This window comes from Populus nigra, chromosome 6, assembly GCF_951802175.1.
Source record: "Populus nigra chromosome 6, ddPopNigr1.1, whole genome shotgun sequence".
In the NCBI taxonomy this organism is placed as follows: Eukaryota; Viridiplantae; Streptophyta; class Magnoliopsida; order Malpighiales; family Salicaceae; genus Populus; species Populus nigra.
In genome coordinates, this window is record NC_084857.1 from 15,917,677 (window position 1) to 15,945,397 (window position 27,721).

Sequence of the window (27,721 nt, forward strand, 5' to 3'; positions counted from 1 at the left end):
TCAATTTTATCCTTCAACATTAAATTAATTTGAGATCTAGATTCCCATTTTGTTTTTTCCAAGATTATACTTTCAACTTTCGCATGTCAACATGGAATAACCTAGATTGATCCCATGTGTTTCCTTCTCAAAGTTAGATAAAAATATCATCTAATAAACAACATATTTTAAATTCATGAATAAAATATTTTTATTTCTTTAAAAAACACGTTACAAATACTTAGATTTTTTTTTGTTTGGTTTATGCGTAGCATTGGTCAATAGGCTAGTCTAGGTGTCGTTTTGATGTCAAAGAGTTCTATTTTATAAAGGTTGTTTAATCTAAGTGTTTTTTTTTCTTTTATTTGCTTGAGAAAGTAGATCTAATCGTGAGAATTATTTTGACTTTAGATTTATTTTGTTAATTTGAGTTTTTGGTAGTTATGAATAAATTTATCAAGATATTACAGTGTTTTTTAAGTGTTTTGGGTCAAAAATAAATTTTAAATTGAAAAAAAACTAAACCCCTTATAAAGCAGGCAACAAATTATTTGTTGTCTTTTTTGTTTTTATAAAAAAAATAGTCTATCCCTTTAAAAAATTAGAAAAAAAAAGATAGACCCAAGTGCTTCGGTTGGGTTGAAAAGCTTATGCACTTGTGATGTATTTTTAATGCCTAGGCTCACATGGCTAGATTTTCTTTTCTTTTCTTTTCTTTTCTATTTAATTGTTAATGATCTTTCCTTGTAATTTCCTTTTTTATTGTTAATGATCTATCTTTATTATCTCCGTTATATGTTTATTATGATTTGTTATTTTTAAAATAGATATTATTTCACACAAAAAAATATTATACATATATTTTATTATTATATAATTAACTAAAAAATAATTAACAGGGTAAAAAAATTATTGAATTTAATAACATACATAATTTTCATTTTGAGTTTGCCTAGATGATTGAAATTTACTTAACTTGAAATTCAACGTGCTACGTGTATATATAAGGAAAAAGAAGCTTGACAATAATACCATTTTAAATAATGATGTCAGCAAACAATCTATTCGTTAATGTTATGATAAATTCAATAGAATTTTATGACACGGACCGTACAAAATGAGACTTTTTTACAAATCACATGCGCAATTGAGCTCGGCATTGCCATACTCAAAAAGAGAATGTACCACACTATCATATCTCAACCATTCAAAACCGGCCCGGACATTATAGTTAACAATTTTGCTTTCTATATGGTTTTAAATTTTTCAAAATTACTAATATAATAATTATTAAAAATTTATATAATTATTAATTTTAAAATCCATAAATTAGTTAAATTATACATAAACTGGGCTGAATATCCACGTTAATAATAAAAAAAACTAAAAACAATTATTGCTATTTTTCAAATACCAAGATACAATTATTGTAACCCAGCTGGGTGCTAAAATCTTATTTGAACATTGGGTACAAATAAAATCTAGATTGAAGATCTAAATCTAAATTTTATCCTATCAAAAAAAAAAAAAAGAAGGGCTGTCGTCGATAAGAAAATCATTGATAATGGGAAAGCTTTTTCTTTATCTTTTTAATGACTGGTCAAAGGGAAAATGATGTAAATATCGCATTTGTTATAATGTTCGATTGAAAGCACATTCAAATACTGTTTTTACGTGGAAAATCAATAGCCTGTGAATAAAACTCCCTCTACTACTTCAATTACCAATTTTAACCTCTAATTATTATATTTTTTGGTGTATGGTACTGTGATATATATTATTTTTTAAAAATATATTAAAATAATTTTTTTATATATATATTTTTATTTTTTATAATAATACATTAAAAAATATTTAAAAAATATTAATTTAATATTTACTAAAAGCAAATATATATTTCTTTTTTTTTTTTAAAAAAAAGAGAGCTCCCATTGGTAGGTTTGTTGCTCACTTGTTTTTTCCATCCTGTGTTACAAGTGTTGGTCGTACCAATTTACTTTATAAAAAAACAGAGGACAGCACCTAGACAATAAAATCTTCGTTAAAGACATGATTAACTAGTGATTTCTCGAGTCAAAGCAGACATACTCCTCTACAGTTCTGTTTTTTTTTTTTTCGTTTTAAAAAGATTTAATTTTTTTTAAATTAATATATTTTTAATATTTTTAATGTAAAAAATAATTTTTAAAAATAAAATAATTTTATTTTAATATATTTTTAAATATAAATACTTTAAAAAAACAACCATGAGTCCATTATTATACTTCTAACCACCCTGTACTTCTTTTTCTTTCTTTGAATAATATCCATCCAAAACTCTTTATTAAAACAGAATATATCCCACCAACAGCAAAATTAAAAAAAATAATATCACAGGTGACCTTTCCAACCGCCGCCAACAACCAAAGCTAACTCTTCCTCGTGTCTTCTTGACCCTCACCAAACCCCTCCATTGCCCTTCAAATTCAAACCTCTCCTACCCATACAACAAAAGACACCGGCGGTCGAGATGGCCTTATCACACCTAAAATCATCTTCCTCCGGATCCAATTTCCTCAAACCTCTCGCCACCGCCTTTTCTCTCCGCCGTCCGATCTCTACCTCAACTGATCCCCTCACAATCGAGACCTCCATTCCCTTCACCACTCACAGATGCGATCCACCATCGCGCACCGTCGATACCAGTCCCCAAGAACTCCTCTCCTTCTTCCGCGACATGGCCACCATGCGCCGTATGGAGATCGCCGCCGACTCTCTATACAAGGCCAAGCTCATCCGCGGATTCTGCCACCTCTACGACGGTCAAGAAGCCGTGGCCGTTGGTATGGAGGCTGCAATTACGAAACAAGACAGCATCATAACTGCCTACCGTGACCACTGCACGTTTCTGGGGAGAGGTGGGACCCTCCTGGAGATATTTTCGGAGCTGATGGGACGACAGGGCGGTTGTTCGAGTGGGAAAGGTGGGTCCATGCATTTCTATAAGAAAAATAGTGGATTTTATGGAGGGCATGGTATTGTAGGAGCTCAAGTACCGTTAGGTTGTGGATTGGCATTTGCTCATAAGTATAACAAGGACGATGCCGTCGCCTTTGCTTTGTATGGAGATGGTGCTGCTAACCAAGGACAGTTGTTCGAGGCTCTTAATATCTCAGCTCTTTGGGATCTTCCAATCATTTTGGTCTGCGAGAATAATCATTGTGAGATACATAAGTAATTTCATTATTTATTATTATTTTCCATTTGCTTCTGTTTGTCAATTGGATGAAATGTGTTTTTGGCGCAGATGGAATGGGGACAGCCGAGTGGAGAGCTGCCAAGAGTCCAGCATACTATAAGCGTGGAGATTATGTTCCTGGCTTGAAGGTATATACAATCTTGCATTTGTGCTTTTATGTTCTGTTGAAATTTGGGTTTTATTGACGGACTATAATTATTATATTGTTTCTATCATAGAGAGATGGGAATGTTATCTGTGTTGTTGTTTTGGAAGTAACCATGCCTATTCTGTTCTATTGTTTAAATGTATGTTGTTATCATATTCTCTAGCTGTATAATAGATGGGAGTAATCACAGTTATATTATGTACTTTTGAACGACTAAATGTGCATGTTGTGAGTCTTACATGATGGAGAAAGGTTTTAACTCTAGGTTTTTTTTTTCTTTTCCTTTCCCGTTATGTTGTTGAGAAACAAAGTCAGCATGCTATTAAGGAATTGCTGACTGGATTCACTTTAGTTTCTCGTTTGAATTGCTAGTTTAGAAATTAGCCTCTTGCAGTATTGAGTTGACTGGGAAATTTCATGGGCCGCTCATAAAGATATTCCATTTGAAGACTATATTATGACGCATAAGATGTTGCAAAATATTTTGCCTTGTGCTTTTTACTGTCTTTTCAAAAGAAAGGAATGATAGATGTTATTGCAAAACTTGCAATGAAGTTATAACATAAAAAACATGCAACCATGTCATGATAAATTCCAAATGACTTTTTTCCTTTATGATGTATTCTAATAGCAAAATTGGTGCTGCAAATACTTGCAATGAAGTTATAACATAAAAAGCATGCAACTATGTCCTGATAAATCCCAAATGCTTTTTTTCCTTTATGATGTATTTCTAAGAGTTTCCAGTGTTTTTCTTTTTGTCTGCTTGCCAGCATGTGGTATTCTCCATCTTTTCTGCATTTCATCAAAGTTTAGTTATGGGGCGTCAATCCTGATAGAAAAAGTTAACCTGTACTTTGCAAATGAAGCTGTGCTGTATGTACATTGTCAATATAGCATGATTTCTCAGAAATTTTTGGCTCCTTTCATGATATCGTTTCTGGATGTACATTGTCATTGATCTCAGACTCTCAATCTAGGGCTTTTTTTTAAGCACCTGGTCAATTGCTTGGAGATAGTTTTGAATATACTTTTCATGTTAAAAAAAATGCAAAGTTTTTCAAGAGTGTGTGGTGATGTGAATATGATTTTTTTTTTTACTTGATTGATGCTTTCAGCTTTGGCTGGAATTGGTCTTTTTGAATGAAATGAAAATTGTTGAATTTGTTGTGTCTCGGTGAATTTGGGTTAGGCTGGTAACTGGGATTTGTCTATCACAACATAATAGGTTTTTGAGTTTGTTTCATACTTCATAGTTTTTGTTAACAGGTAGATGGCATGGATGCTTTTGCTGTGAAACAAGCATGCAAATTTGCAAAGGAGCACGCCTTAAAGAGTGGACCCATTGTGAGTTTTAATTCTGTCCAGTTGTTGTGCGTGTGTTTTTAAGGTCCTTTGATTTTGAGGCCTTGATCTTCATTCTTTCTTCTTTTATTAACTCTTCATTAAGTCATTCCAATGCATTGTTCTTTCCCATCACTTATAATTTGGATCTTGGTAATTAAACAGCTATTTAATGTCATTTTATGGTATAGTGATGCTTTGAATAACAATGTTATATAGCTTGTTCCAAAGGGATTCCTGTTTTTTTCAACATGATTTATGCTGTATTAGAGCCTGCTTATCTAAGAAGAAAGTGTATTCAAGGTATGCACTTTCTTTGCTCTGAGGCTAGGTTACCCTATCCTTTTTGCATTTCTCTGGACAAGCCATGCTTTGATAGTTTAAGGCTGTAAGCCCATCAAAGTGCAATTGAGTATGTTCAGGATTCTAGCCTGAGTTTGAGTTTGCCAGATCCTGGACAGTCTGACTGAACATTTCACAGAGTAATGACATAAACTTGCTTATGATCTATTTCCTTAAGGCACATTGTACTTTCTACTAGGATTCGATGAAAAGAATTTGATAAGATGATATCCTCTGTAGAATAAATGAAGTAATTTGGTTTGCTTAAATTACTAGATAACTGTAAGTGAACTATCTCGGGCACAATAAGTGGGGCAGCAAATCTTTATATGGAATAAACACATCTGATACTCATCTAGGAGCTCGGTTGGATGATGCACATGGCTGTGCTTAGTAAGTATAAGTTAGGTGAGTGGTTCTTAATTAAACTGACCAGCATGCCAGTGTTCTGGACTCTTTGGATACAGCGGAATCTGTTGTGCAGTTATCTATTTAACCAATTTTCATTGAGGCCAATTTCTAACCATTGATTGTTAATTCGATAACATTTTGTGATCTTGTTTCTCCAAAATGAAGCCATTGTACAGCGAAAGATTGAAGCATTTTTTATGTAATAAATAATGCTGAAAGTAACGGAGCTATGCATTGTTGAAGTTGCAAATCTGTGTTCAATCATGATATATTATCAGAACACATTTTTTTCCTGAAAAATGATGTTTATTCTAACTGTTATTTTAAGTTAAAACCTCTTGGAAGAAATTATGGGCAATCTCCCTATTATGAAGCTGCAGTTTCGGAGCTACTGCTTAAGACATTGTCTTGAGAGCTTTGATATCACCAATGTGTCAAGGGATATGCATGATCCTAGATAGGTCTGACAAACAAATTTGGTTAGATTTTCTGTCCTTAAGAGAGTTGAGGACATATCTGTTAATTGAGAATCATGCTATAAATCGTTGGTTGATTTTAACACTATGGGAAAGTAAGGCTGGGTTGTTATATTGTTTCTTACTATTGTTTCAGCCTTTTTGTAAAATTTATTTAAGTGTAAGTTTATCTTATCCAGAATCAGCTTATATTTGTATTTGAGGCATTAAGGCTGGGTTGGTTTCTTTTACTATTCCTTTAGCCTTTCAGTAAATTTATATTTTGAATCAGCTTATCCAAATTCCAAAGAAAATGCCATGTTTTGACATCTGCTCATAGCTGAAATTATGTGAGGCGCGAAATTATGTGCTAGGATGTGTAAAAATTTATAGAATTCACAAAAATCCTGTCTGTATCAGTGTTAATACAATTTAATCTGGTAATATTTTGTTACTGTCACATCAGCTGGCAATGGAAGTAGTTGAACATATCCCTGTGTTGTAATTCTTGATTCTCACTCTATCAAATTGATTTGTTTATTTATTTTATTTTTTGATGCTCATGTCAGATACTTGAAATGGATACCTATAGGTATCATGGTCACTCTATGTCTGATCCTGGGAGCACCTACCGTACCCGCGACGAGATCAGTGGCGTGAGACAGGTTATTGCATGTTCTATTCAGCATTTCTTTTTCAGAGGCAAAGTTTGTTTACTATTTCAGATGTTTCATGTATAATTTGGTCTGTGATATAATCCTCAGGAACGTGATCCAATTGAAAGAATAAGAAAGTTGATAGTGACCCATGATCTAGCTACTGAGAAAGAGCTAAAGGTAATTTTGTGAACTTGGATTGCTTTCTTACATGAATTCTGGACAATCATGTCTTTCGTTATCAAGTAATGTTACTTTTTAGTAATGGATTTTGCCCCATCTCTCTCCTCTTGTCTTGAGGAAGATTCTCACAATTACAATGAAGTTCAGAACTATGTTATCAAGATCGAATGTAAACAGATTTGCATTGCTTTCCTATACTTTTCAGGATATTGAAAAAGAAGTGAGAAAACAAGTAGATGAAGCCATTGCTCAAGCCAAGGTAAGAATCATATATTGTTTTAATTTTAAATGCTTTGTAACCTAATTTGTTGAAGGAACTCTTTCGTTATCTCACTGGTTCTGCTTTTGGAGTATTCTCAAAATTTTCATGGTTTTTTGACGCCTCTTTTTTTTCCTTTTCAATTGTTTTTACAGGAAAGTCCTATGCCAGAACCTTCAGAACTTTTCACAAATGTATATGCGAAGGGTATGGGAGTTGAGGTAATTAAGGTTTCCTTTCTTTTCGATTATCTGTCTGTCTATCAATTTGTTGTTTGTTCCTCGACATGTATATTTCCTTTTAGGATAGTTCTGAACATCTAAAAACCTTCTCAAGTACTGTCAATACGAGTTTCTTGGTAACTTTTGTCCAATAAATGTCTGTAACTGCTTGATGGGGATATAGTATCATAGAGGGTAAAATAGAGATGGTAAAAGACAAAAAGCACTTAAAAATGAGTCTCTCTGTCTCTCTCTCGCCCTCTCTTGTGAGCACATGTGGATGTTATGTGTTTATTCCTTGAATACAGCAGATGATTATTGACTATGATCAAGACAATTTACTCCTTCCAGTCTGAGTTTTCTACTTGTTCCCTGTGATATTTCTAACTTTACACAAAAATGCGAGGACTTTAGGGTCTTTCACACGAGCAACATGAAATTTTTTCCCTTTTCTTTTTCTTTTTCTGACATAACACGCCAGTATGATGGTTTATAGCTGATAGCTGATAGTGATGGTTTCATGGTTTTGAATTGCAGGCATTTGGAGCTGACAGGAAAGAAGTTAGAGCTGTGCTTCCCTGAGCTAAAACTTAGACGGGAAGTTTTCTGATGCCCCACAGCCTCCAAATCTCCGTACCAAGTAACTTCTGAAAATGATAGAATAAGTGAAGATGAGCATGCATTTCTTCCTGCCTCATTTTGTTTTCCTCACTTTTGTATAGAAAACTGTTTCTTCTCAAGTTGTGGGGCAAACCTATTTTTTCTAGTGTAGTTTTTCTTTCGGTGAGCTACAACAAGTTTCTATGATTTTTGTTGAATGAGCCGGTATTGTGCTCAAGAATACAAGAGCATACGGACATGATATGCCAAGAATTTTTCAGCTTTTGTCAAATTGACAGCAATAAGACCTTTCCATTTTCTGTGTCAATTTGACCTGGAAAATATATCTTAATGGTCCTGAGTTTTACTTCATATAAAAATTAATGAATGTAGAATTAAAATCCTAGTAAGAGGTGACACCAAAAAATAGATCGATAATTAGTCATGAGTTAAAAGGTTAACACATGCTCCTAAATGTTGCATGATGCTCTTAATTGTAGCAGACTATAACGTAATATAGAAAAGTGGAGCCTCAAGAAGCCCTGGAAATGAAGTTGGGTGTTTGGCAGGAAGTTAATGGTGGTTAAATTCTCATTTACATCTTGTTTGTGAATTTAATTTAGTTTACAAGTAAATTTGAATTTAATTAATAATTTATTATAATTCTTAAGTTTGGAATATATTTAAAAATAAATTGAATTAAGAATTTCGATTATTTTGCTATTAACTTAGAGATATTTTTTATATAGAGATTTTTTTTTGTTACAAGAACTCTTATATTTATTTAAATAACATAAGATATATGTATTTTAAAGAAGATATAAATAGATCTATATCTTATTGTTGAAAAAAATTAAAAGATATTAATAGACCTATGTCAAATTATTTTTTATTTCTCCCTTGGTAATTATTATTAATAATTTAATCATTTCCCTTCCCTTTCTATTAACATTTCATCTTCTAATTTATAACACAACAGAGTTTTAAAAATTGATCTTGTAACAACTATTTTTATAATAATTTTTTTTTATGTCAAACAAAATTCAGTTATTTCTCCATCGTTACATATGAGATAATTTTATTTTTTTTGGTTAACCGTGAGTATCTGGGTTAGTTTATACGCACCTCGACTAATTCCTCGAGGCCTTAAAGTTAACGATTATGTAAGTTTCTAGTAGCCCTGAGGTTTGTGGCACTTCAAATCAATGTTTTTTGAGGATTAAACCCAGGATATGACTAGTTAAGCTACACCTCTTAGGTTAATATACTATTACTTGAAAAACTTGGATTGGTTATGGCTTTTAAATGAAATCTTATCGTATAATAACTTGAAAAACATTTTTCTTTTTCATTATTACATGAAAATATAGTATTTAAATGAAAAAACAAACATTAATAAATTGATTGATATAATCTTATTTAAGACCCAGATGAGAACTTTTTTAGGGAGCTCAATTGAGATTTGAGAACCCTATATAATTGCTTTGCCCAATCTTGAATGACACCGGGCTCTTAGTTACAACTGCCTAGGATTTTTCATGGGGTTCTAAGTTTGCTCACCCTCTGTTCTAACGCTAACGACTGCCTAAGTTACAAATTCAACGAATTGTCACTAATTAATTGTAATTAATTTTGGATTAATTCTACATCTGTAGTCTGTATAACTAGGCTGGAAGGATTTCATTCGTAGAAGGAGAGAAAAAGAAGAAAAAGATAGAAAATCTATACTCTCTCTGTTTTCTTTACTCCTGCGCTCTTCCTCCTCTAGATTCAGGTTTTGCGTTATTGAGAGAAAATTTGTGCAAGTTTTCTAATTCATGGGCCTTGATTGAAATGGCATCTATTCGAGGTATTGTTTAGCCTTCAGGATGGATGCTACAATCTTCAACGATAACTTTCTTTCTAGTCCTTTTTTTTTTAATTCAAAATTCTATGATTCTACAAGCAAGTACCTTATATATCCATACTTACCTTTTGTTTAACATTTTGTTCATATTTTTATGTTATCCTGCAAATATATAATTAGTTTATACTAAATAATTTTCTCAATAATAGTAACACTAAAGCAGTTTATATATTTGCTTGCCTAAACCTTTCAACGGACCTCTAACTTGGTACTGAAAATTATTATTTTTTTTTTCTTATCTTTTTTTTCTTTGATGTTTATGCCATGTCTCTATTTTTTAAAGCAACCTCTCAACCTCTCTTATTTTTTTATTTAGTCCATGTTTTTGGATTATTATTTATTTTATTTGAAATAATTTATAAAATTAGAATTTTATTTCGATTCATTCTCGTTCAATTTTTTTAATTACTGCTTATACAATCTAAGATAATTTTCATAATTGAATTTTTTATGCGATTTCACCCCCTATCATTTTTTTTCATATTAAATTTTATCATCGTTCTTTTTATTGATGTTTTTTGGCTTTGCTAAATTTTTTAGATTGATATTTTTTTATCTAATTTTATCATTCAACATTAATTTGGTTTGGATTTGAGTTTCATAGTTAAGCTTGTGTCTAGGATTTTATGGGTTGCAAGTTTGAAAAATTAATCCAACTTCAGGAGGGTCACTTAAGATTACTTTGGTTTTTTTAAAAATAATTTTTAAGTTATTTTTTTAATTTTATTCTTTAACATTTATTTAATTGGATATTGAACTCTCTCTTTTATATGCTTTCTACGCCCTTCATTTTACTTTTTATTTTTTTATTTGATTGGGTTATTTTGAATCTTTTTATTTGTTGTTTATTATTAAATTTATTTTTTTAAAATTTATTTTATTTTTGAATTAAATAGAATTGATTGATTGAATATTGATGGATGATCACTTCATCGTATTTTGTTCGGTTTGCTTTTTCGAGGTATTGCTTTAGCAGCATATGTGATTTCTTTCAATGTTGTAGTGCAACCATTTGCAATAGGGTTTGAACCACCATAACAAACTTCTTTGGTGGCTGGCAATGTCCACAGTGGAATGATAATGAATTTCTAACAATATTTTCTTTCTCCTCCTTTAGGGTATTATATAAGTAGATCTTTTTTTAGTTAATTGTTGCCAATTTGTTTTTATAATTTGTCTGTTACCGTTGCCTACGATTTAAATCATATTATTAGATTACTTGATCTTACATGATTCAGTCAAGTTAATGACTTGAGTATCAAGTTTTTTTTTTTTGTTCTATTTTTTTAAAAACAGTATAGTAATGTGAGTGTTTCTTTTTAATGTTAAAATAAATTTTGATTAATTTGTGGTGTAGCACGATCACTGATCTAGTTAAATTACCATGAATATAAAATATTAAGATGACTCTTCTTTTATAATTGTAATTTTAATGTTTTTTATTAGAAAAGTAGAACCAAAGAAGAAGAGAAGATAGTTTTATGTTAATCCGGTGCGTAGCGATGATGGTGTGCTCCAAGAGAACCTTATTAATTCGTAATTAATATGCGAGGTGGGGGCAAGAAACACGTTTGTTTCACGGTCGAGATATGGACTGTTGGGGATTCAGCAAAATGATAGATAAATCACGGCGTTGGAATCTTGCGGTGATCAATTTACGTAATTAAAATGTCTTGTTCGCTTCCCCAGAGAGCTTGGATTGGATGGGGACACTCTCCTGCCTTGAGTCATCAAAACCTAACTTAACCACCGCAATTCAGTTCTGTTATGTTTTTTTGATTTTCACTTCAGTTCGGTTTGAAAATTTATCAAACTGAAAGAACCATATCCCCTCCTTTTCATTTCATTTTTTTTCTCAAAATATAATAATAATAATAAAATGAGATATTTTAAATTAAAAAATTAAAAACCAAAAACTAAAAAAACAAACTGAAATATTTCGGTTCACATAGTTAGGCTTTTTATAAATGAGGTTTGATTCAATTCTTGAGAACTCAAACCCAATAAACTAAATTTCAACCTAACAATCACTGTTCTTAAGCTTGATTAGTCCAACTAATTGACCCAGGATAACTTTGATACAAATAATAACATTTTAAACCTGGCCCGATAGTCTATAAATTAATTATATTCAGGAATGTTTTTTTAAAAATTAATAACATTTTAATAAAAAAAATTGATATGAATTGATCCAACAACCAATATGTTGATTTAATGATCTAATCACTCAAACTCTAGACCGGATCTAACAACAAGATTTTTTAAACCTGGCTCAATGATCTTCTTGGCTCGAGGCTTGGGTTATCGAGTCAACTTATTTTTTTTATTTTTATTATTATAAATAAAAAAACATCGTTTTGTTGAAAATTTATAAAAAAAAAACATATTACAACTTAGTTTTTTATCTAATCATGTCGGGTTATCGGATCAACCCAAATTTTTAACTGGATCACTCATGTTTTTACTTTCTATATCTTTACTCAAACCCAATCTAATTTAGATCTTAGATTAATCGAATTTCAAATCAATTAAAACTATGTTAATAATAACAATATAGCAACAACTTGCTGACTCTTGACTATGTAGCCCTTGATTGATAGCAGTTTTATGTCTTATAACCCTATCATCGACAAAGATACATACCTTAGCTGGCGGGGCACAAGTACGGTGAAGCTCCCTGAAAATGGACGAGAGAATGTAGTTGGCAGCATAAAAAAGAAAATCACTTCGTGGTGTTGGATTGACGACCGGCTCTTCCGATCCTCTTCAGCTATGCGGGACCTCGACCCTGCGGGCTTTAAGCCATGGTTGTGGCCCCCATATAGACTCCTCCTGCCTTTCCCTTTCAAGTCTCATCTTCCCTTCTACTTGTTTTATTTCCACGGTGGCTGGATCTTTTTCCCATAAAGACTCACAAGCTGACAAGAACAGTACCGTCCTGCTGCCGGCGGCCAGTGCCCTTTGAGCATATCATGAATTATCAGTCTGCAGAATCTTATTCATCGAAACTCTTAGCCGTATAGAATATGTTTTGTGGATACCTTTAATTAATCATCACTCTCAAGAGCGACAGACAGGACATGAGAGCATCCTAAGCACCCACACACCTACCTCCCCGTTCTCACAATTCCATTTTTTTAAAAATAAAATATACTCTCATACACTACTCGCGCGTATTCCTTATATACGAATGCACAAGTAGATTTTTTTCTTCTAAAATTTTATTATTGTGGAAAAAAACCTTAAATTGAAAAGATTTTTACCATGTTCTTATTTTGTTTCTTCCCTTCAAACTACATAGGCAACAAGAACTGCTTGTTCTTTTAATTTTAAAAATGCACAACACGTCATTATTATACAAATTAAAAATAGAACATTAAGAACACAATATAATAATTATTTTTTTATTACATATAAATATTGTCACACATGTGCGGTATCACGGTGATCGTCCTTCCAAAACAAGATTAGCGTTAAAGAATGTGGTAGAAAGAACAAGAAATTCTTATCCTTTATCAATGAAATCAAAGAAATGAGAGTCATCATTTAGAATTATGGTCATTAGAAAACCTATTGGTATGCAAGAATATGAATAAAGGGACAAGTTGTGAATAGGAATGACGTATCATTCCTAAAACACCTTACCTAGGGTAAGTTGCATTGTTATTTATTTGAAAAAAAAACTAAGGTTGTTGTGTTTTCTAAACGTTGGTCTATTTAAGGTTTTAAGAAAAGTCTTTCTTAGTAAGACGATCATTAGGTTGTTGTATTTTCTAAACATTGATCTGTCTAAAGTTTTTTTTTAAAATTTTTTTTTCCTGTAAGGAGGTTCTTATCTTATCAAGTTAAAAATCTACTCATTCTAAAGTCAAAACATGAAAAAAAAACTATCTTTTTATTTAATACCGAAAATACATCTTACATATAAGTTCATAATTTCAAATATTAAAAAAAACAAAAATCTTGGTAAAAATTTAGAACATATGAAAATGAATGATAAAAAACTCTTTTATTTAAAATCAGGAATACGTCTTAAATATAAGTTTGTAATTTCAAATATTAAAAGAAACAAAATAAATTTTTACATATGATAAATGTTTGCAATCTTGTAGATTTGAGATATTAGGGTCTTAGGTTCACTTGGTATTACCACATCTATGGTGCTCGTTATTTGGCCAAAAGGCTGGATAAAGCCTTGTCTAATCTTGAATGGCAAACTGCTTTCCTCGAAGCATATGTTGAGAACCTGTGTTGTTTTCATTTTGACCATAATATTATTATCCTGCGATGTGGTAGACAACCATCCTTAGTAGGCGGTAGACCCTTCAGATTTGAAGTGGTTTAGACTACCCACCCTAATTATCAAGAAGTTATCTGTAATGCTTGGGAGAGATGCGGTTATAATGTTTTTCAAGGTTTATATGAAGTTCATTAAGATTCGATTGAGTTCAATGAATGCATTTTCGGTAACATATTCCAATAGAAACGAAGAATTAAAGCAAGGTTAAATGAAATTTAGTGTTGCCTATAATGTTATAAAGACGAGGCTCTCTCACTTTTAGAGCATGAGATTCTTCGAGACTATAATGTAGTCCTTAAAAAAAAAGCTCCTTTGATTCCGGGAATCTAGAGAGGAATGGGTAAGCTATGGATGACAAGAACACTAAGTTCTTCCATGCACATACTACTATCTAAAGACGAAGATATCACATCATGGTCTATTTATAACGGATGGGGTTTGGTGTATATATGATGCTAAGCTGCAAGAAAAGACCTTTTAGATCTACAAGAATCTTTTCTATTTGGCAAACAACTATTAAGATTATCTACTCAAAGTATTATTAATTTAAAGAAGCGTGTCTCTAAAAATAAGGTCCATACAATACTTTTGAGCATTGGATCTTATAAATTTCCTAGTAAGGATGGATTCTAAGCCTTGTTTTTTAAGCAATATTGGAATGTCGTGGGACATGATGTATGAGATTCTAAGCCTTGTTTTTTAAGCAATATTGGAATGTCGTGGGACATGATGTATGAGAGCTAGTTCAATAATCTTTTGTGCATGAACAATTTGATTCAGGTCTAACAGAGACTCTGATCGTCTTAATTCTTAAAGAGGAGATACCTGCTACTTTTAAGCAATTTCACCCTATTAGCCTTTATAATGTGATTTACAAGATCATTATTAAAGTGCTAGTTAACAGGTTGAGGCCAATCTTAAATGATATTATTACTTCTCTCCAAAGTAGTTTTATCTTAGGGCGTAACACCACAATTAATGCTTTAGTTGCTTAAGAAGTTTTGAATTATATACATTGATTTAAGAGCAAGAGAGACACTTTTGCTACTAAGATTGACTTAGAGAAGGCTTATGAAACGATCTATTAGGTTTTTCTCCAGGCTACTCTTGAAGAATTTAGATTTCCTTAAGGGATAATTAACTTGATTATGTTTTGTGTTCGTGCTTCTTTGAAAAAGGTCTAAACTTTCATCATTCTCTCCTACCTGTGAGCTTAGGCAAGGGACCCTTTATCTCTTTACCTATTTGTTTTCTGTATGAAAAAGTTGTCATGTCTTATATCAAATAAGATCCTTTAGAAAGCTCGGGAACCAATTTATTTATTGAATGGTGGACCATAGATATCTCATATGTTTTTTACAGATGATGTTCTGTTATTTGCTAAAGCTATTACAATCTAGATACAACTTATGATCAGTGTGATTTTAGATCTCTGTAATGTATCGAGTCTTAAGGTCAATCTTGATAAGTCAAGAGTTATATGTTAAAAAAAAATACCAATATACATGTGAAGAAATATATCTCATATTTGTCCACTATAAAGTTTGCTAGTAACCTTAAATATCTTGACTTCCCTTTAATTCATGGTAGAATTAAAAGAATAGATTTCAACTTTGTGCTAGACATAATTCAGTCTAAACTTGCAGATTGGAAGCTGTTAAATAAAGCAAGTAGGGTGACTTCAGCTAGAGCAGTACTGACCTCTATTATACATAAAGCTAAATCATATAGCAAAAGTCCTATTCATCAAGATTCATGGCACCGTGGAATGGAGGACTATAATGACAGATGTGTCTTTACATAAAGAGTTGCAAAGATTGCAGGGGAAGGGTAGGGTTGTCTTTTCATTGGGATGTATTTGACATTGAAGGGATGGTTTGGGAGAAAACGGTTAGTGTAAATTTTGATGGGGCATGGTGGGGTTGCAGACACCTAACACCAGGGTTGCCATGCCCTGTCACAGAGAGTTCCAAAGGTTACAGGGGGTGGGGTTGTGCCCTAGGCTGCAGACACCTGGCACTATGACTGTCATGTCCTGGGTGCTAGGGCTAGACCCACGCGCCTAGCTGCAAACCCAGACGAGTGGGTCTGTAGACCAACATGCTGGGTGCAGACCCGCTTCCCTGGGGTTTGCAAACCCGCTCCCTTGGATTCGAACCCATTGGTAATGTATCTGCGTCCGAACCCAATTCTTTTAGGTCCGGTGTCAGGACCCAAGGTTGATGGGTCTTGTGTCAGCACCCAATTCTCTTATGTCCGGTGTCAGGATCCAAGGTTGATGGGTCTTGTGTCAGCACCCAATTCTCTCTCGTCCATCGTCCGAACCCAATTCTCTTAGGTCCGGTGTCAGAACCAAGGGTAATGGGTCCTGCGTTGGGACCCAAGGGTAATGAGTCCTGCATCAGGAATCAATTCTCTTGGGTCCAGCGTCAGGACCAAGGGTAATGAGTCCTACGTCATGAACCAAGGCTAATGGGTTATGTGTTAGGATCTAATTCTCTTGGGTTCGATGTCATGACCAAGGGTAATGGGTCTGACATCAAGACCTAAAGCTAATGGGTTCGGTGTCGACATCTAATGCTCTTGGGTCTGACATAAGACCCAATTCTCTTAGGTCCGGTGTAAGGACCCAATTCTCTTGGGTCCAATATTAAGATCCAAGGGTAATAGGTCATGTGTTAGGACTCAATTCTCTTGTGTAACAGGTAACTCACTCCCAATAATATTTTATTCACTTTTCTGTATTTGTTTTCGTACTTGGTTTGTTCTAATGCTTATTTAGTACTTCTGATAAATATATTCTATAAGCATATAGTTTGCTTTTCTGCCTAATTTTCAATCGGGGTTTACATCTTGGGTCCTACGTCAGGACCCAAGGCTAATGGATCCTGTGTCAGGACAAAATTCTAATGGGTCCTGCGTCGGCATCCAATGCTCTTGGGTCCTGCGTCAACACCCAATGCTCTGACCCAATTCTCTTGGGTCCAACGTCGACACCCAATGCTCTTGGGTCTGGCATTAAGACCCAATTCTCTTGGCTCCGGCTTCAGGACTCAAGGTTCTAGGATCTTAGATTTCTAAATATTATTATTTGTATTATAAATATTATAATTTTTTATTATAATTAAAAGTATTACTATAAAAAATATTATTATTTGTGTTAGAAATATTATTATTTTCATTATAATTAAAAGTATTAATATTAAAAATAATATTATTTGTGTTACAAATATTATTATTATTTTTATTATTATAATTAATATTATTCATAAAATAATTAATAAATTTGAAAAAAATTATTATCAATATTGAAAAACTACCATGAATTTGATTTGAATGGTTAAATTAAAAATTATTATTGTTATTATTATTATTATCATTAATAAATTTTAAAAAAACTATTATTATTATTGAAGAAAAACCATAATTTTTTTTTTAAAAATATAAGAATTTAAATAGATAAGTGAAATATTATTATTTATATTATAAATATTACTGTTAAGTCTAGTATTGCAGCTAGAATCAGGACTCTTGAACATTAGTTTTTATTTATATTTTTTATAAAAATAAAAAATTAACCCGGGACAGAACATGGTACACCTAACTAGTTATTATTTATATGATGCAAGCTTTCTGGCTTACCCTAACCGGTTTGCAGTGGCATCAACAGGATAATCCACAATTTTATTTGGGGCACGACTGACGGTGGAAAGGGACTTTACTTAGTGAATTGGGATACCATCTCTCGCGCAAGGAGGATTGGTGGCTTGGGTATTAGAGATTCTATATATGCTAATATTGCACTGTAAGGGAAGCATGCTTGGCATTTGTTTAACCTGGGAATAAAGTGTGGGTTGAAAGTCTAGGTCAAGTTTGGAAATGGGGGTTAACCTGGCTTGTATTTTTAAAAAATTTATTTTTTTTATATTAATTTTTTTGTTAATATTTTTAAATTATTTTAATATACTAATATTAAAAATAATTTTTAAAAAATAAAAAACATCATCTCCATAATAGCTTTTTCTATAAGCTTGGCAACGGCAACGTGTTTTTGTGGCCCGATCAATGGCTGGAACATGGTTCACCTGGATCTTTAATTGATTTTGTGAATGTGATTGACTCTGACCTTCAGGTCAAGGACCTTTGGCTCAATGGAGCATGGGATTTCTGTGGGATAGTGACGGCTATTTAAGACTGGATCAAACATTGCAATTTTGGCAGTACCAGTTCCCTCTATCTGAATTCTGGGGTCTATGCCACCAAGTCAGCCTACTTGTGGTTGATTTCTTGATCAAATCAGCTAGATCGTGATCCTAAGTGGAGCTGGATTTGGAAACTTCATGCACCGGAGAAGACAGGAGTTTTGCTTTGGGTGTTTTTTCATAATTGTCTTCCAACAAACATGTTTCGCCACATACGTCACCTTACTTCATTTCCAATTTGTTGTCGCTTCAAGCAAGAGGAAGGGGTAAGTCTGCGTTGTTTGAGAGATTGCGGTTTTGCTAGACAGATTTGGTCTCATTTGGGCATCACAAATTCCCACGACTTCTGGGGTACAGACATTATCTAATGGATATTGGATCTAGCTTCTAGCGACGTTGCAATTGCAATGGGGATTTCCGGCCATTGCTTGAAATTAAACATACTGTCAATTTGCTTGGGAGAGTAAGAAATATATGTAAAGAAATTTCTCAAATTAATTGGCAACGTAAAGACATGGATGTTGTGAAATTAGATGTAGACAGAAACTTTGTTGGGAACCAGGCCGAATTGGCTTTGAAGGTCTCATTAGAAATTATGATGGTAATTTGGGGGTGGGTTTTATGGGTTTTGCAAGTTATGGCTCTAACTTTTTTCTAAAACTTTTAGCCTTGAAAGATGATTTGCCGGTTGCTTGGGATCGAGACTTTAGACAAGTTCTTTGCATCTTAGATTCTTTAGAAGTTTTTATTTTTTATTTTTTTTTTATTAATATGAGTGTCCAGACCAACTTGTGTATATTTTAATTAATTTCACGGGTCATAAAGTTAACGACCATATAAACTTCCAGTAATCCTGAGGTTTATAAAATTTAAACTAGTAATTTTTAAAAGAAATAAATCCAGAATATGATTAATTGAGTTACACCCTTTATAATTAGAACTTTAAAAGTTTTAAATCTTGTTCATGATACTCAGCACCATTATTTAAGAGCAGTTATTATAAATATTAGAGAACTTTTAGATAAGGGTGAAAAATCACTCTTCATCACACACACGCCAAGAAATGCCGACTCTCTTACTGATTTTCTAGCCAAGATGCAAGTAGAATAGATGATTGAATTTTATATTTGGGATTTCCATTCTCCATGTATTTCTCATCTTCTCTTTGCTTACTGAGTACTAGCTATCGAAGGGGGCAAGGAAGGCTAATTTGTTTTTTTTTTTTTTTCATTGTGCTAGAAAAGAAGAAGAAGAAGATTTTTATTACGGTGATTACAATCCTGATTTTGATCACTGTATATTCACTTTAATTTAACTTACCTTACCTTAACTCACACCCGTTCCTTCTTTTGTAAAGAAAAAGTAATTCTATTCCAAAAGAAAAGAGAAGTGAAGAGAAGGCATGATAATGGGGGCAATCTTGGTGGAACTTTAAAAGACATGGCTTTCTAACGGGAGGGGAAGGAAGTTAATTTGCTTTGCCAAACGAGGTCTCGAAGAAATAAACAGAAGTAGTCAGAGTTTCAGTGGTTATTTATGGCAAGTTGGTTTGTGTTTGCAATATCTAAACCTACCCAATTCTGATCGTTTAGACTTATTTATTCCTAATGACTCCAAATCATGATTTATAAAATCAATAGCATTTATTTTTGTATTTTATTTTTATTATTTTTGGTCGACTTGCCCATTAGTAAATAGTAAATACAAACGATGTGCGAGAGGTACCTGGCTTTAAATCATGGTTTTTTCTGGTTTGGATCGGTTTTTCTGGTTTGGATCGGTTTTGACTTGATTTTTTCCTGTTTTTTTCGGTTTGGTTTTTTAATTTCATACTTATAAAATCAAAATCAAACCAAACCGAACTGATTAATTTTTTAAAATTTTAATCAGTTTAATAAGTTTTTTTAAATATTAACTTTGAAAATTGAATCTAAAATATAAAGAAAATGAATGAAACTCTTCCAGGACACAAGGGAGACGAGTCCTCCCCCTCTCTCCCTCCCTCCCTCCCCCTCTCTCTCTCCACTTGTGGGAATAGTTGGGGTTGGAATGCACGTGGTCACGTGGGCGGGGATCCAAGGCCAAGACAGAGGAGTGGGGCCTATGCCAGGCTTGATCCGAGCCGTCAATGTCAAAGTCGCGCACATACAGCTGGCTGCAGCTGGCTTTTCATTACTGGAGGAAAGGAACATTACTTGTCCCAATGACATGAAAAAGAGAGGGTTGGGTTGGAGAGGTGATTGCCTGTGCTTTCATTATTCACTTCTTCTTTCAGCATGGCCTGCCTGCCTTTTTATTTTTTACGTGTATTTTCATATTTGAAGGTAATTAGAATGTCAACGGAATTTATTTGGCGTGTGTGTTTAGCAATACAGTTCGATATGTTTTTCTCATAATTGAATATTATTTTTTTAATCAATATATAAAAAACTAAAAAAAAAAACAGGAATTTAATATTATTTAAAATGAAAGAAATAAAAAAAACAGAGTCTAATGAGCTTAGCTTTGAAGTGTACAGCTCATGGAGGTTGGCGCTTCGTTTTCGTCGAATAATTGTGCTGCTCATGTTGTGTTAACAAGTGTAAACCTGACTGACTATACTACTTGCAAGCATCTTGGATTTGTATATAGCAATGGACAGGTGGATTGATGGGTTTAAATATAAATAAATCCCAAAAGTTCATGCTGATTTTTTATTCCCAACGGTTGCTGTAAGAACACAATCCAGTTACCCATTTAAATCTTGATTTTAATATTATATACTTAAAATTAATCGAACTAATAATAATAATAATAATGTCTCCTCGTATTACAATTCAATGAAAAAGATTGAAGCCAAGGGGGCATTGGACCTTCCATCGATCCTGAAATTTGCCACCTCTTTGAGATTGTAGTGGCAATCATGCTGCTCCGCCACAATTTCAAGCCTCGGCGCCGTTGAGTGCTCGATTCAACAACAGAACACGTCTCCGACTTTTCCAAAGAACCTTCTCAAGCTATCAATGTCATGTGTCTAAAAAAAACACACAACGTTGTCACATGTCATTTCCCCCCGAAGATCTGGAGTTGGTTATTAATATCATTTGAATATATTCTTTATTGTTAAGTAACTTTTTAAAAAATATATTATGATCCCTCGATTTATTTAACAAAAACAAAGTATCGTTAATTTTTTTTAAGTATGAAAACTAAAGGCAATATAAGGAGGAGATGGAGCCAAGGCAGAAAAGAATTACTGCCCACGTAGGGGAGGGCTTTTTTGATATACATATATTTGTTTTAACCAACACTTGCTCTCTTTAACATCGACAATAGAAGGATTCCATTGAGGAAAGGTACGTCGATGGAGGACTCGATTGATAAGATTTATAGTTGAAGGACTCAATTAAGACAATAGGTAAAATTGAGGACTAATATGAGGTTTACCCAATGAAAAATGGAAAGAAAGAGAAATCACAAGGAGGATCCTATACCTTCCTTCCTTGCTTTATTAGCAGTGTCTCTCCACCTCCTGGTAAATGGTGAGTATATAAGAACTTGCAGACTTCCATTTCCATTTCCACAATTCTCAGAGAGAGAGAGAGAGAGAGAGAGAGAGAGGCACATACACAGAGTTACTCAGAAATTTCTCTGTCCCTCTCTGGGACTGAGGAAAGAAAAAGAGAACCGCGTTTCTTGGAAATTGCATGCATCAAAATAGACTCCATTTTGCCATTTCTTGATTTTTTATGCAAGAACGCCCTCGAAAAGGAAGCAAACCCTCTCCGTGCTTGTTCTCTTTAAAGAAAGATAACTAACCAAGATGGTTCATTTCCGGTTACACTCCGGCGTTTTACTCTACACCCTCGTTGTTCTTTTCCCTCAACTTTGCCTCGGGATTCGTTCCATACCGACGAGGGAGACGAATACCGGTGCAGTTGAGGTACCCAACGGTTTCCGGTTCTCTGAAGCGCCGGATTACCGGAACGGGAGAGACTGTCCTGTTTCAACAACCAATGGGCGCTCGGTTTCCTCCTGCGACCCTTCTTTAGTCCACATAGCCATGACTCTTGATTCTGAGTATCTACGTGGCTCAATCGCTGCCGTCCACTCGGTTCTCAAACACGCTTCCTGCCCAGAAAGCATCTTTTTCCACTTCGTTGCGGCAGAGTTCGACCCGGCAAGCCCGCGGGTCTTAACCCAATTGGTACGATCCACTTTCCCATCGTTGAATTTCAAGGTCTATATATTCCGAGAAGACACTGTAATCAATCTAATCTCTTCTTCAATCCGGCAAGCACTGGAAAACCCATTGAATTACGCAAGAAACTATCTTGGTGACATGTTGGATCTGTGCGTGGATCGGGTCATTTATCTGGACTCTGATATTGTGGTCGTCGACGACATACACAAGTTATGGAACACCGCGCTTAGCGGGTCTCGAGTGATCGGGGCACCCGAGTATTGCCATGCGAATTTCACCCAGTATTTCACTTCCGTGTTCTGGTCCGACCCGGTTATGTCTGGTACTTTTTCGTCGGCGAGGAGGAAGCCGTGTTACTTCAACACTGGGGTTATGGTGATGGATTTGGTGAGGTGGAGAGAAGGGGATTATAAGAGGAGGATAGAGAAGTGGATGGAGATTCAAAAAAAGACAAGGATTTATGAGTTGGGCTCATTGCCACCATTTTTGCTCGTGTTTGCAGGGGATGTTGAAGCGATAGACCATAGATGGAACCAGCATGGACTTGGTGGGGATAATGTGAGAGGGAGTTGCAGGTCATTGCATCCTGGTCCGGTCAGCTTGCTACATTGGAGTGGGAAAGGGAAGCCTTGGGTTAGACTTGATGCTAAAAAGCCATGCAAGCTTGATCATCTTTGGGAGCCGTACGATCTGTACATCAGTAATAGCAAGGGGTATTACTATGCTCACAATGACCACCAGTCCATGGGATTTTTTACAGGCTCTAGTTACTTGTGATGATGGATTTAGGGGATGTGGGGTGCGTTGATTCTTTTTATTTTTGGGTTTGCTTACTGCTTCTACACGTTCTGAAGAAATTCTATTCTTTGATATACCTGTGTACAGATTAAAAGGCTGGGGCTGATTTGGGGGTTCAATTCTTTTTGAATGAATGAATATTCTTCGTGTTCATCTATCATGTTCTTCTCATATAGGATTTCAATTCCATGTTCCTCAGGTTCCAGTGCTTGGAACAATTTTGTTGGATTTGATTTCTGTGTAAGTGATTCGCAATCAAGAGAGGAATAACATGCATATATTCACTTAGTTGTTCATTGTTTTCAAGTTCTTATGTCCTTTGTCTTCTGCTTTCTGGTTAGTCATTGAATTAAATGATCAATCACTCACCGGATTCAACAGTGACTCAGAGCCAAAAAGGAAAAAGGAATGAATTTTAATTTGTCAAGCTCACGGGCTTTCTCGGGAGGGGAAGGTCTTCTGATAAAAAATGTTTTCTACAACTTGAGGCCCCACACGGAAGAGCTTCTTCTCGGTGGAAGGAACCCGTTTGATGATGTGATTCCTTCCCATTGAAATTAGCTAGTACAAGTAGAAGTTGAAGTTTCACGTCTGGGGTCCTTTTAATTCCAGGAGTTGAAAGTAGGCTATCGTCAAGCTTTTGATCCATTCAGTAATTAACAACCCAATTGACCTTGACTAGCAAACATTTTTTCCTTTCTTTTTCACACTTGTCTTGCCATTATTAGATCAGATGAACTGTAGTGTGGTGCTGGAGTCGGTGTATCAAAACATTTCTCCGTCAACCCACCTGGCCACTTGGTCTCCAGTTCTCAAAATCTGAAGACCTCCGATTTGGACTTCTAATTTTGTTGAAACACAGTTGATCTTAAGGTTTTAATGCTATACTCTTTCTATCAGATTTCTCGTGAGGTGCGGTTGGGCAAAGAGTAAAAAGTTCCTACTGCTATGTTCTTACACGCCCCACCTCCACAAATCCATTTTTCTAAGGAAAGAAACACGAGATTAGTTATCAGACGGATATGATTGGATCTACCAGAAAAACATCAATGATCGTTGCTTTGTTCAAAAACACATTCGGGATTATTTTATAGAGAGGTCAAACGATGATGTATGGGTTGGATACTTTGGATGGGTAGAGGTAGCGTGATGATTAAATTAACAATACCTGAATCTGCTTGTATCACATGAGTGAAAACACCATTAACTAACTAACTGGACAAATGTTTTCACGGTTTTGCTGCTCATACTAAAAAGTTTAACATTGGTTATCAAGGTATTAAATTTTTTTTACAGGACCTTTATTTATTATTAAATTTATCAGGGATAAATATGATTTTTTTTATTTTAATTGTATAATGAAACGATCAAAATATCATTGGAATAAAAAAATAAAAGTCAAAGGATAATTTTGTATTTTCACAATGATTTTTATGTAACTATCATTAGGTAAGGAGGAATTTGATATTTAACTAGGTGTAGAAAATAATAAAAAACAAAATGCATGGTGAAATGATCAAAATGCAATTGAAAGCAAAAAAGAAAAAAATTGGTCTTGGTAGGCTTTTTTATCTTTTCACAAAAGTTTTTTTTTTGTTAATATCAGGTCGACTGAGAGGTAATTGAATCTTTTAACAAAAAAAGAAATTTTTTTAAAAAATAAGAAGCAGTTGGTTTGTGTGTAGCATGCACCATTGTGTGGGAAACAATCTCTTCTCGACAATAAAAAAGACCCTTCTGCTGTATATTTGAAAGTGTCTCCACTTCCTCTTTCTTTTGAGGTGGCACATATCAGTGTTAGATGATCGATTTATTGTTGGTGATGCTTTTTTTTTTCCTTTCTCTCCCCACCCCTTAAAATGACAACTTTTTTCTCTTTATTGTTGGTATTTCAAATTTGGTTCTTATTCTTTTGATTTTTAATTTTTTTTCTTGACCCTTTTTATAAATGTTTTATTTGTTTCAATTTCATCATTCAATCCCAATTGGTCATTTTTTATTTCACTTTGGTCCGTATTCTTTTAATTTGTATTTTTTTCTTGTCTCTTTTGTAAAAGTTTTATTTGTTTTCAATTTCATCCTGCAATATTTGATTAATTGAGAATTAGACTTCATTATTTTTTCAGATAAAATGCATCAGGTTTAATGATTCAGGTCACAAGTTTAAAAAGTTAATGTGGGTTGACATTTAAAAAAAATTGGTTTTATGATTTTCTTACTACCAGGTTATTTTGGTCTTTATAATTTAGGTCTTGAGTTTTGTGGGATAACCCGGATCGGCTCGGCCTTGATTACCAAGATCACTAGGGCTGATAAACTGATGCGAGATATATATGCTTTAAGCTAGAGTTTTTTGTATTTCGAAAGCGTTTTGAAAAAAATTAAAATTTTTTTATTTGCTTCAAATTAATAATTTTTAATATTTTAATATCATTTTAATACGTTAATCTCAAAAATATTTTTTTTAAAAAACAAATTATTTGATGCATTTTCGAATAAAAAACACTTTGAAAAACAACCGCAACCACACTCCTAAAAAAACCAGTATCTCATTTCAGCAACTCTTTCCATCCAATTCTACCTGGAATGAGTTCCTTTCTTTTGTTTCTTTGTCTATCAATCCATTTTGGCATATACTTTTATTATCACTACTTCCATACGCAATGGATGAATGGATGATCCCAACCTCCTACCTTCCTCCAATGCACAGTACTACTGCTATCAAGCCCTAAATAAAGAAGGCAACAAAGACTTTCAACATAAGAAACAAGTTCAGACATAAATAAATAATATCATTATTATTGCTTTTCTGAATTGAAAGGCATAATTTTTAATTATCCTCCAAGATTTCTACGAATTCTCGTGACATCTTGGTTAGAAATCTGAAATGATTTCTTCAAAACTTCGTCAGGCATAGAGGGCTTTGATGTGAACGCAGCAACAGCAGCTATTTGGGTTCCTGGACTCTGGCTGCTAAGTCCAGACACAGCTATTGCTGAGTCCATTGTCTCCATGTTATATAGAAAATGAATCAAACCTCTTGGAAACACAAAGGATTCACCAGGCCTTAAGAGTTGCGTGAACACATAATTACTTGTATTAACAAAGCCCACAAGGAGGGAACCCCTGATGCAAATGGTCACCTCTGAGGCCCGTGGATGGGAGTGGAGGGGGACGAGCCCATTTGGGTCAAGGTCGACCCGGGCCATTGTCAGGCCCATGGTGTTTAGCCCTGGCAGATTAGTGACGTTGGTGACCTTGACACTGAAGCCGTAAGGGGTGGCTTTCGTGTTGCCTGGCTTGGACAGAGCTGCGGTGGTGAAATGGGAAGAAGCTGCGAGTTTTGGGTCGATGCAGGGAGCACCATTCAAGTAAAAAGGTTTAGATGTATCGGCAATGCAATAATCTTGCAGTGGGTGTGGGTCTGCTTTCGTAGAGCCCAGCAGGAGAGCTAGGGTGAGGAGGGAGGGAAGCAAGGAATGGCTGGTTTTTTTCATGCTGAGCTCGTCGGAAATCACTCTACAGAAGTGGATTTGAATGAGAAATTGGTAGGAGTTGCATATATAGTGAGTGTTTGATGGTGATGTTTCGTAAAACTGGTGTCGTAATGTGGAGGTGGAGAAGGTGATTTTGAGTAGCTTAAGAGCATTAGAGGAGGACATAGCAAGGCAAGTTAAGAGAGGATTTAAGATCAAGTTGGCAGGACCCGCAGGACAACAGAGTATCATTACGTTTCGAAAACTTTAATATTCATCAAGGAAACTCGTGGCTTTTAACTTTGGTTTTTGTTTTTTCAATGATTCACTAGTGTTTGTCTTTGTGTTTGTTGTAGGTATAACTCTTCATAACAAAATAATAATAATAATAATAATAATAATAATAATAATACAAGAGTAAAAGTATTAAATTCATGTTTTTGTTGTTGAGTTTTTTGTTTTTAATTATAGATTCACCACTAAAAATAAAAACAGTAGAGCAAACATACATTTAGTTGTTCCGTATTATTTGTGGTTGAATTAATTTTTTTTAAATAAAAAATATTTAGATATTATTCATATATTGTTTTTATAGAAGAAAATTTTAAACCATGCAGGAGTTGATCTGGTGTGATCTAGTTTATTTGTTGGGTCTAAAGATAACTTGAATAATTAATAAAAATATAGTTTAATTAAAAAAAATTGAGATGATTTTATTTTTTAATTTTAAGATAACAAAATATTAAATCAATCCAAGTTAAAATACTAAAACCACAAGCTAGGTTTAGGGGTGAGCAAAAAAATAAAAAAACCGATTAAACCGAGAAAACCGGAAAAAAATAACCGAAAAAACCGAACCGTGAAAAAAACCCGATTAAATCGATTAAAATTTTGAAAAAACCAACCGATTCAGTTTCGATTTTATAAGCCTGAAACCAAAAAAACCGAACCGAACCCAAACCGAAAAAAACTGAAAAAAAATTGAGCCAAACCGGAAAAAACCGAGCCAAACCGGTTTTT

At 34.0% G+C, this 27,721-nt stretch overlaps 3 protein-coding genes across 3 annotated transcripts; 2 read left to right on the top strand and 1 right to left on the bottom strand.

Moving 5' to 3' along the window:
* The first annotated feature begins 2,311 nt into the window (after nt 1-2,311).
* LOC133697178 (pyruvate dehydrogenase E1 component subunit alpha-1, mitochondrial-like) lies at nt 2,312-8,164 on the top strand. Its single transcript, XM_062119581.1, has 8 exons — nt 2,312-3,179; nt 3,266-3,345; nt 4,635-4,712; nt 6,487-6,582; nt 6,682-6,753; nt 6,962-7,015; nt 7,171-7,236; nt 7,774-8,164. Exons 1-8 carry the CDS (start codon nt 2,489-2,491, stop codon nt 7,816-7,818), a joined length of 1,182 nt encoding a protein of 393 aa, XP_061975565.1. The 5' UTR covers nt 2,312-2,488; the 3' UTR covers nt 7,819-8,164.
* A 13,589-nt stretch (nt 8,165-21,753) lies between these two features.
* Nucleotides 21,754-23,513, top strand: LOC133697785 (probable galacturonosyltransferase-like 9). The gene has a single exon (XM_062120555.1). The coding sequence runs from the start codon at nt 22,047-22,049 to the stop codon at nt 23,202-23,204; it is 1,158 nt and encodes a 385-aa protein (XP_061976539.1). The 5' UTR covers nt 21,754-22,046; the 3' UTR covers nt 23,205-23,513.
* Nucleotides 23,514-26,004: 2,491 nt separating this feature from the next.
* Nucleotides 26,005-26,768, bottom strand: LOC133696862 (germin-like protein subfamily 1 member 1). Its single transcript, XM_062119149.1, has one exon. It carries the CDS (start codon nt 26,720-26,722, stop codon nt 26,060-26,062), a length of 663 nt encoding a protein of 220 aa, XP_061975133.1. The 5' UTR covers nt 26,723-26,768; the 3' UTR covers nt 26,005-26,059.
* Nucleotides 26,769-27,721: the final 953 nt, after the last annotated feature.

Coding starts and splice junctions, on each gene's coding strand:
- LOC133697178 (XM_062119581.1), top strand. CDS start 2,489: ATGGCCTTATCACACCTAAAATCATCTTCCTCCGGATCCAATTTCCTC. Junction 4,713..6,486: donor CCTTAAAGAGTGGACCCATT/GTGAGTTTTAAT, acceptor TGCTCATGTCAG/ATACTTGAAATGGATACCTA. Junction 6,754..6,961: donor CTACTGAGAAAGAGCTAAAG/GTAATTTTGTGA, acceptor TATACTTTTCAG/GATATTGAAAAAGAAGTGAG.
- LOC133697785 (XM_062120555.1), top strand. CDS start 22,047: ATGGTTCATTTCCGGTTACACTCCGGCGTTTTACTCTACACCCTCGTT.
- LOC133696862 (XM_062119149.1), bottom strand. CDS start 26,722: ATGAAAAAAACCAGCCATTCCTTGCTTCCCTCCCTCCTCACCCTAGCT.